General features: G+C 38.7%; 2 protein-coding genes across 2 annotated transcripts in view; both read left to right on the plus strand.

Moving 5' to 3' along the window:
* Positions 1–405: 405 nt before the first annotated feature.
* On the plus strand, positions 406–4,326 carry LOC121881351. Its single transcript, XM_042389089.1, has 4 exons — positions 406–796; positions 2,423–2,653; positions 3,303–3,656; positions 3,882–4,326. Exons 1-4 carry the CDS (start codon positions 406–408, stop codon positions 4,121–4,123), a joined length of 1,218 nt encoding a protein of 405 aa, XP_042245023.1. The 3' UTR covers positions 4,124–4,326.
* Positions 4,140–10,587, plus strand: part of LOC121881471 (B-cell receptor CD22-like) — a 38,184-nt gene continuing 31,736 nt past the window's right edge. The window contains exons 1-4 of the mRNA XM_042389248.1: positions 4,140–4,158; positions 4,338–4,550; positions 5,850–5,931; positions 6,006–6,066. Coding sequence (XP_042245182.1) covers positions 4,140–4,158; positions 4,338–4,550; positions 5,850–5,931; positions 6,006–6,066 — 375 coding nt within the window. The remainder of the gene's footprint in view (positions 4,159–4,337; positions 4,551–5,849; positions 5,932–6,005; positions 6,067–10,587) is intronic.

Genomic DNA, 10,587 nt, shown 5'->3' on the forward strand with positions numbered 1-10,587 from the left:
CAGCAACTTGACCAAAGAACTAACAGAGAGGAAACTAACCAAAACAACCACAGACTCTCTAATGCTTCATTTTCTTCTTCTTATCCTGTTCAGTAAAACTGCATTAATGTTCACAGGTTCAATACATTCTTGTTCCTTCACTGCACCTTCAGACTGTGCGATGTTCTGTCTCAGTGCACAGAGAGATTAACTGTAAACAGCATCTAAAACTGTTTCTTTGTACTGTAAATTCAAAGAAAACAGTTTGTCTTTGGACTTTCATATTCTTGTGTTCACCCAGGCTTCATTCAGAAATAAAAGTTAAAGTAAAGAAAATATTTTAACAAGAATCATAAAATAAATAATAAAGAAAATGACCATGAAGAAATGATCCACTTTGTCTTATTCACTGATTCTTAACTTGTTATGAATCTGATTGTGGTTTCTGATGTGCTCTGTGTTACAGTGGTACAGAGTCAGAATGACTGGGGAGTGACTTACACTTCTACTCAGATCTGTGCCTTAAAAGGATCAACAGTGGACATAAACTACAGATACCCATCCTGGACAAAGGACATTTATACTACAGTTGAGAGAACATTCTGGTTCACTAAAGTGAGTAATACTGAACCTGTGGATCTGAGAACAGACTCAGAGTACGCAGGTCGTGTTCAGTATCACTATGATAAGAACGACTGCACCCTGAGAATCACAGACCTGAGAGAGAGCGACTCAGCTGAGTACAAGTTCACGTTCATAACAAACCAACCAGGAGGGAGATTTACTGGTTCACCTGGAGTCACTTTGACTGTCACAGGTAACATTTTCATTGGAAGAATTAATGTAACTTCAAATGGTTAATATCTTGGAAATGTCACTGGTTGACCAAGAGAAAGTGGGTCAAATTATCAATAAATTAAGTAATTCAAGGCAAAGGATCTGTTTGGTTTGGATACTGCTCTTATCAAAACACACAGCTCCACCCTGATCAAACCTATAACACATCTGATAAACCTCCATCAGAACTGGTAAATTCCCACAAAGCTGGAAAACAGCAATCATCACACCAATTTTTAAGGCTGAAGCACCAAGTAGGCAATCATAGACCAATTTCAATTCTACCCGTTTTCTCAAAGGTCCTGGAAGAGAGATATTAACAAACGAAATGAAAAGTGTGTCAGTGGCTCAAAAACAATCATCTAACCATGAATCTTAAAAAGACTGTGTCAATGTGTTTTTCTATGAGAAGGAAAGCAAAAGATAAGTTTACAATCAAAATAGATCAAAAAGAAATAAAGGAAGTCAGTGCTTTCACATTTTTAGGTGCCATTTTGGATTCCCAACTCAAATTTAATGAAGATGTTAAAGAACAGTAAAGACAAATCTGAACTGTTTTAGAATGATAAGACATTACATTCCCCTTAAGGCAGCTCAACTGTTTATGCGTACCATGATATTTTCACATTTATCCTATTGTGTTACTGTATGGAGCCAGACTTCACTGTCAACTGTCAAACCTGTTACATCACTTAACAAACAAGCACTGAAAATAATGGATCAAAAACAAATGAAATGGCACCACTGTATAACTCTGAAAAAGTACAAGTTGCTTAGTTATTACAGCTTTGTCAAGTTTTCTTTTAATAAACAAACTTTTAAATGTGTGAATAATCTCTCCCCAGCTGTACTTTGTCCATATGTAACAACAACAAACACCAATAGATTTGCCACTAGAGGATCAGTAAATGTCAGCTGCAGGGTGGCACAGAGCAAATCTACTTTCAGTCAGTCATCTTTTGCAGTAAAAGGGAAACATTTTTGGAACGTCTTACCAACAGAAATAAAAACACAAACTGATCTGAAAACATTGAATGAAAAGCTGAAACAGTGGCTGAAACAAAACCAAACCTGCGATCATTGATCAGTGATCATGCACTTGTGCACGCACACGTGCACATGGACATGTAAACACAGATAGAGGAACAGATACATACAGATAAAGAAACATACATACATACTCATAAAGATTATGAATGTATGTACATGGTCACACACAACTATAAACATTATGCACATAAACACATCATTGCCATGAATTAAGGAAGATACACACAAGCACACATACACAACACATGTAAATCGATTGTATTGTGATGTAAATACTGTTGTTATTGAGAATGTTACTATTTATTATGAGCTCTATTTAACTAATGTATTTATGGTAATGATATGTTATGACTATTATGAGGTAGAAAAGCCTAACCAGGGACTTGGCTAGAAATCCTATATGCAATACATCTGTTTCATGTTATTACAACCTGTTACAATGTTTTGTTGCATCGTCCCTGACAAATAAACTGATAAATAAATAAATAAAATAAAACTGAATGTTGGTATGTATCTGAACATAAACTACATTTCTGTCCTTTCTTCACATATACAGATTATACAGATCTCCAGGTGCAGGTGAGCAGATCAAGACTCTATCCTACCTGGAGAGAGCTGACGTGTCACAGCAGTTGTCGTCTACCTGATCGTTCTTCCTTCATCTGGTACAAGAATGGACAGAAAATTCAGGATGTAACATCTTCTACTTATAAAAAGTACTTTTCTCCTGCAGACAGCTATTCCTGTGCTGTAAAAGGATTTGAGCATCATCCTGCTCCTTCAGTGTGTGAGTTTACAACACAGTCTCCCACTAACAAAACCACATCTAGTGGTTAAACTATTGTACTACACCTTGCATGTACATGTTTCTGGAGCAGCATGTGATACAAACATTGCATAGAAGTGGATCAAAACCAAACCACAGTCCCATGAGACTTTAGACATGCTGTACTCTTATATCTTATTCACTGTGTTGACTGCAAAATAAATGTAAATTAAGAACTTACATTTAAAGAGTTAATTCACTCAAAATACAAAAAACATATTTTCTGACTTGCTCCTTTTTTAACCATGTGAATAGTTACAGTTTCATTTGCCCAAATTTTGAGATATCAGTCCTGGAAAGGTCTGCTGCCATTCCAATACAATGAAAGTGAATTAAATATTGTTTACACTGCTTAAAGCTTTGAAAACTTACATTTAAAAAATTATAGATATTTGTGTCTTACCAGAAACAGCATCTCAAAAACTGAAAAATGAAACCACAGATATCTTCATGGATAAACACCACAAATAAAAGAGAAAATGTGTTTTTTGTGATTTGGGTGAAGCAGCATGAAGACTTCCTATTGAGCCTTGTATAGGATTATTACTATAACAATAGGTACAATAGTGCCATAATAATAGTGCTGTTTTAAATTAATTTGATCTTTCAGGTATCTTTCCTGAGTCCTGCCACAGAGTGATTTACACTGACAGAAGCATCTGTGCCTTCAGAGGCTCATCAGTGGACATTTCCTGCTTATACAGCAGTTATGAATATATCACATCAACATTCTGGTTCAGTCCTGAACGTAGTCATCAGTGGCAGAATCCCTCACTGCCTGAGGACCTTAGTGAAGACTCCCAGTATGCAGGTCGTGTTCAGCTCCTTAAAACAGAGGGAGGACGCTCCACTCTGAGAATCTCTGACCTGAGAGAGAGCGATTCAGCCCAGTATCACTTCACATTCAAAACACAAAGCTTTGAATGGAGGAGTAGTTTACCTGGAACAACTCTGACTGTCACAGGTACTGATGAACACAAACTGATGACTAGTGAAAGTGCTGAATAGTTACTGTTGAAGAGTTTCACATAAAATTGATTGGATTATATTGAGTACTTTCCCCCATTTACACTTTTGATCAGATGATCCCAAATTATTTCACCCACAAGAACTACAAAGGTTATTTTGACTGTATGTTTGTATTTTACTGGTAACAAATGACATTTTTGATCCTTCCTCACATATCCAGCTCTCCAGGTGCAGGTGATCACAATAACAGTCCATCAGTCTTATACCGAGGCAAAGCTGAAATGTCTCAGCAGCTGCAGTCCAGCAGGTCGTATTTCTTACGTCTGGTTCAAGAACGGACAGAAAGTTATGAAGGAGGAAACTTCTCTTTATTCAGGGCAGTTTGATCCTGGTGACAACGTCTCCTGTGCTTTGAAAGGACATGAGGATTACCGCTCTCCTTCAGTGTGTGAGTTTACCTAAATATGTCACTAACACAATGTCAAAATGTATCCAAGGTAACAGACAGTTGATTTTAATATGAGCAGGGACAAGGAAATCAACTTTCACTCCTCACTTTGTGTCTAACATTTGCTTCTTACATTGTGTCAGTTAATTAACTGTTGACCAACTATGTTTTCTCCTCCAGATGCTCCAAAGCTTCCCTCTGTGTCAGTGAGTCCCTCTGGTGAGATAGTGGAGGGCAGTTCATTGACTCTGATCTGTAGCAGTGATGCTAACCCAGCAGCTAATTATACCTGGTACAAGGAGAATGAAGACTCACCAAAAGCATCAGGACAGATCTTCACCATCACTGCTGTCAGACCTGAACACAGTGGGAATTATTACTGTGAAGCCCAGAACAGAATAGGACGTCATAACTCCACCTTATATCTGACTGTTGTGGCAGGTAAGTTTTTCCATTCAGCTACACACACACTGCACTAGGACTCATTACACACCATCTGATGTGATGCAGGGGGGAGGGGGGATATCATTAAGCTCCATCTGTACCAAACCCTTGTTGTGAAACTCCACAGTGTCTGGTGAGAAGAATGAATGTGGGAAAGCTGATATCAAGATCCAGAAACAAACCTGCTGCTGCAGTATGGAGTGCAGTCATCAGTGTTTAAGAGCTATTTGTTCCCTCTTGAGTTCTGTCTGTATTGTTGGGATCAGGTTCAGCATATCTAATGTGGCCAAAGGCTTCTGTTCTGTTAATTATACTGGAGAACAGAATATCAAAGTGGAGCCCATGCAGGTCTGGAAAGTATCTGTTTCTTATGACGTTGTGACCACCTGTGTGCCTCTTGTTCACCTGAGAGTGACACAGTCCAGATGATGATTAACAGCTCCAAATTTGAGACAAATGTTTTGTGTGTCATCCTGACGGTCCCGGTGTTTCCTCCGCAGGCTTCACTTCACTCAGCTGCCCGTCAGACCAGCTGCTTCTTCCCACTTTAATCTGAATAACAAACCGGGGCTCGGTGCTCTGGTTGTATCCTCATAGAGAGCCGAGGCTAACGTTAGCTTAGAGGCGAGTGGAGGCTAGCTGGCTGTGCTTCCCACCGGTCATGCTGCGGTTAACGCTCCGCTCTCCTCTTAGCTAATGTTAGCCTTGGCTCTCCATGTGGATCCTATCGGAGCACCGAGCCCCAGTTTGTTATTCAGATTAAAGTGGGAAGAAGCAGCTAGTCTGACGGGCAGCTGAGTGAAGTGAAGCCTGCAGAGGAATCATCGGGACCATCAAGGTGACACAATCTGTTGAGGGAAGCATAGTCAGGCGGTGGAGGAAAAGGCGACATATCGGCCTCTAGTAATCGGCAGAATTCGCTGATGCCGATATTTCATTTTAGAGCTTTTATCGGCCGATACCGATGACATGCCGATAATATCGTGCATCCCTACATATTGTTATTATTATTATTATTATTGCCAAGTAGGTTTGCACATTCAAGGAATTTGTCTTGGTGTTGTGGTGCGTAACAATCAAACTATACAAGTTAAGAGAGAATACAAGCACCACATGTCAAGAAATCATAAATAATTTACAATAAAATTATGTAAAATATATTCTAAACTGAAAAGAGCTGTTAGAGTTTAAAATGAAGAGAATTGAATATACATATATTGACTGAAACATTGGAGCCAAACATGCTGTAATACCCTGATTAACTGTCAGTGTTTTCTTTTGATCACTGTCCTCCAGGAGCAGGAAAATCAATAGCTGCTGGAGTAACAACTGCTGTTCTCCTGCCTATCATCATCCTCTCTGTCTTCCTGTGGATGAGGTAAGCACTTCTGTTTCACTAAATCATTGATCAAAATTCAGTCATTTGTGTTTTTAATGAATTCTCCTAACCAGGAAAAAGAGAGCCTCCAATCAATGGTCTGAGGCTGAGGAGAGACCAGACAACAGAGAGAGGGTGAGGAGGGAGAGTTATACTATTCTATCCTGGTTCCACACTTCCACAGTCACTATCTTAAAGTGCAACTAGAAAACTCATCTGACTGTCAAGCACTTCATGATTTTTCTTAACAATCCTTCTTCACACAAACCAACACTTTCCTCATTTCTATCACCCTCCAGACACAGCCGGAGGAGCAAGATAACCCTCTGTACGCCAGCGTGCACTTCTCCAACAACCAGGCAGATCCTCTCTACTCCGACATCAGATCAGCTCAGCCCCACAGACACATGGAGGAACAAGAGGTTGTCCAGTACGCTGCTGTCACATTTAACAGAGCCGGTACTGCCCCGAGGTGAGCAGCTCTTCACACAGGAACATAGTAGCAACACTTTTATTTCAGTTTTTCGTTTCTTACATTTGTCTGTTACATCTTCATTATGACTGTATGTATAATTTAATACCATATCTTCACAATCACCTGATTCATTTTTTTATTTCCCTCTCAGAACCAGAGGTCAGGAAACTGAGGAAGATACAGCTGCACTGTACAGCACAGTCAACAAAACCTCATGAGCACACCAGCAATCTCGTATCTGATTTTTTCTGTTTTTTTCTGTTTTTAAGTCTTTATTTCAGCAGGTAATTTTAAAATATACATCTCAGGACGGACCTCTATATATTTTAGAGCAATTTAAATGACACTTTAGCTTGTTATTTTACTGCTGAAGTAAAATTCCACTCAGACGTAGCTCCTGAACTAAGTGTGAAGCTTATGAGGCTTCAGCAGTCTGAGTTAGTCATATCAAGTGGATATCTGCCACATTTACAGACTTCTTAGCATCAAATTCCCTCTTTGTGTTTCCTCGGACAGTGTTTCCCTGTTGAGCTGTGGTGGAAGTATAGTAGCAAAAAGAGGGACTTTGGCTCTAAAAAGTCTGTAACGTTGAAAGATATCTACTTGATTTGACTCATTTGGACAACTGAAGCTTCATATTAGCTTCAGATAAACTTTTAAATACATTTTGCACAGAAGGAGGACCGTGGAGTTTGTCCACTGTAGGGTAAAGTCCCTGCATGTTTCGAAGGCAGACAGCACAAGCCTCAAACAACAGACCAGCTCTTTCTTCAACACCCAGGAATGCTGGCCAATATATATGTGAGAGTCCCAAACTCCTCACTGACCAGACCATCTAAACAAACTCCTGCAAACAGAAAGGACCAGATAAGGAACCCCCATCTCCTGCATGGTCACCAAACCAGACCACTGACCCAAACCACTTTTGACCCCTCAAGCTACAAGAGCCAGCAAGATGGGAAGACCAATTCACACCCCCAATGTGAATTGATAGTACCATTTGAACAAACGACCATCACCACTGGTTATCATAACTCACCTCTAAGAGCCAGTCACACACAGAGACGAGCTGGTACCAACTTTGATCCCACTGTGGACTCTAATTTTCAGGACTTGGATGACCAACCCGAGAATTGATCACTGGACAAACCAGCATAAGGCACAAGACAACCTGCACAATATTCCATGCTCCAGTGACATATAGACACTCACAAACATTAACCAGAACACACCCTCAAATGACATGGACCCCTGCCGTTTGTAGTCAGATCAAGGAGACCAGAGGACTGTAAAACCCATGGAATTACAAACGTGGTTTTAGATTTTGTCTAAAGACAATTAATATTGTATGTTAGTACATGTGTGTATATCACAATATGTGTTGTTATGTACTTTAGTTGGACTTTTATTCTACTGCCTTTAAGCCAAGAAATGTACCATGAACATAATTCCATAATCCTTTATAACATTAACATGTTTAGTACCATTCTGCTTGTCTCACTTTCAGAACGCTTAAACTACTATCAAAAATGCAAAATTAAGAATCATGCAGTTGCTAAATAGTAAATACATTGATTAATGGAATAACCGTATTCAGGAGTTGAATCCGCCTGTCCATGAACAGGAGGGGACTGACTCTGCAACCCCTGGGATTGACCAGGATTCACCTTTTGGGTGGGCAGACAGAAACTTTAAAAGTGTCTTATCTGAGATTCTGTGATGCTATTCGCTGGTTGCTGGTTCTTCTTGCTTTTGTCTTTGTCTTCTTGCTTTCTGTCATGCTGGTTAAAAGCTTGCATTTTGTTAGTTTGAAGATGTGACTCAAACAATAGGAGGTGAAACCTCAGAATGTAGAGTCATGAGTTGAGGATCAAGCCCTAAGAGAGCATAAACCACTAATGGGAACTTTTCAACTCCAGACTGGCCAGTTTCCCTTTCCCTCTTGTGTCCTGTCTGTAAAATGTTGTAGTATTTAATACTTGTAGCTGTAGAAATAACTGTTAAATAACAATAAATGTGTATATAACTAAAGTGAACTTGTTTTCTTGTGCTTGCATCTCAGTCACTTAACCTTACAAGACCTATACCCTTGCAAAATCATAAGATTAATAACAATCATAATTCTAATTGACCCCTCTTGTGTGGCCAACAAGGAGGACTATTTCCCTATTATTATACATATTCTGATATGAGTTATGTTTCTGGGCGAATAATTTCATATTGGAGTTGTGCACTATAATAACTCATAATTCCCCCCAAAAATCAAATCATAAAGCGAGTGCACAAATTCCTACACCCCCATCACTTACATTGTGAGTGCATTATGAGGGGATCTTTATGGTTAATATGAACAGGATGACTGATTACAGCAAGAAAATGATGATTTGGGATGTTGTTAAAATGAAGATGCACAGACACAGTTTGTATTGAAGAAGACCTTAATTATCATGTGAGCTGTTTATCACCTTTTCGGTCCATTTCAACTCTTTGGGGTCACTCAGGGAAGCAGAATGTGTGGAAGTTTACTGAGTATGAAGCCTTTTCAGTATAACAGTCCATATTTGTTAGTGACAACTGTAGATCACTGACTGAATCATTTTCATACTTAGACACCTCGACTGTGAGCGTTTGTTCAACTACTGTACAACAACGTCACCAATGTGAACAATCAACACTTCTGAAACTGAAGCTCTAACTGTAATGTTTAATGAATTTAATGTCAAGACTAAACAGATTAAGATGCAACTCAATCATAAAAAGTGAAAAGTACTAAAAGTACATTTAAATGTGTGTAAACAATCAGTGATTGATGGTAAAATGTTGTTTCAGGGTTGTGATTCAGTATCTCTGATGTTTCACTGTCCTCTAGTGGTGAAGCTTCAGTGTTGCAGATTCAGGCTTCATCACTGATGATGTGCTCTGTGTTACAGTCAGAATGATGGTGAATGAGTGAGTTTCCAACTGCAGATGTAAAACATTTTGTCATCTGATTTACACATAGATTTGTGTATCATGTTTTGATGTACTTTGCTTTTTACTTGTTTCTTAATACTTACAATAAACATTGTGCTCAGCATGTGACTTCTTACATCCCATACTGATGCAGTACATCTCTTTGAACTCATGGTGGTGTATTCAGTGTCTTAACATGCACTAGAAGTGTGAAGAGATGCATCAAACCAAATGTCACACATCCATCACGTGTCATGTTTTTTTCTTTAGACAATGAACTGTGCCCACACTTAAAAAGAGTAAGATAATAAAAATGTCTCATTATTTCTCCTCCCTCTTTATTTAACAGGTCAAAACACTGGTCTGTTATTCTCTCTAACATAGATTATATTAAGTCTTTTGAAAACAGTAAAACTTGGTTTTAACTTATGTGTTTACTGTCATTTGGCTCCTCATGAATATTCATAATACTAAGAAACAGGAAGGAAATCAAGTGTTTTAACATCCTGATATCTGACTTCTGCTCACAGATCACAGAGGACGAGCATTTTAACAGACAAAGTCCTTCTCTGTTGTAAGTAGAATAGTTTACTGATATGATTATTACATGTTGTTTACATTATTTGATGTATTTTATTGTCTCTGAAGCCTCACAGAGAGATGAGAGGAGCAGCTATGAGTTTAACAGCAGCAGCGAGTGGATTTGTTGTCTTCCTTCTCTCTGTGTCAGGTACTGTATATCTACATTTACATTGTAGGACATTTAGCACACTTATTCAGAGCAGCATGAAGTCGTTTTAAGAAAGTAAATATAAAATATCCCAGATCAGCACTTTTCTAGGTTTGATGTATGTGTGATGCAGTATGATGAATAACTTTTAAACTCTACAACACCAAACATTCACTTCTGTTTATTTCTGTGTAAACTATAGCTGTTGAATGAAGGCAAAATGGTAAAAAATAACATCAATATTTACTGCTGATCACTTTAATAATATGATATTAAGATGTTCAGCTGTGTCTGCGTCATGGGTGGTGGGGGTGGGGGTGTCTAGCTAATAACGTTTGTCCACCCTCCCTCCATGGATTGTAAGAATCATATATTTTTATACATGCATATGCATATATACATAGTTCTATGATGGTACAGCAATGCACTGAGAATTTCATCTCGTCATGATGTTTTAAATTTGTTTGGTAATTTCTGCATTCTGTACTGTAGAGCTGGA

The sequence above is a fragment of the Thunnus maccoyii genome, chromosome 2 (genome assembly GCF_910596095.1).
Source record: "Thunnus maccoyii chromosome 2, fThuMac1.1, whole genome shotgun sequence".
NCBI classification, from domain to species: domain Eukaryota; kingdom Metazoa; phylum Chordata; class Actinopteri; order Scombriformes; family Scombridae; genus Thunnus; species Thunnus maccoyii.

Coding starts and splice junctions, on each gene's coding strand:
- LOC121881351 (XM_042389089.1), top strand. CDS start 406: ATGAATCTGATTGTGGTTTCTGATGTGCTCTGTGTTACAGTGGTACAG. Junction 797..2,422: donor AGTCACTTTGACTGTCACAG/GTAACATTTTCA, acceptor TCACATATACAG/ATTATACAGATCTCCAGGTG. Junction 2,654..3,302: donor TCATCCTGCTCCTTCAGTGT/GTGAGTTTACAA, acceptor TTGATCTTTCAG/GTATCTTTCCTGAGTCCTGC.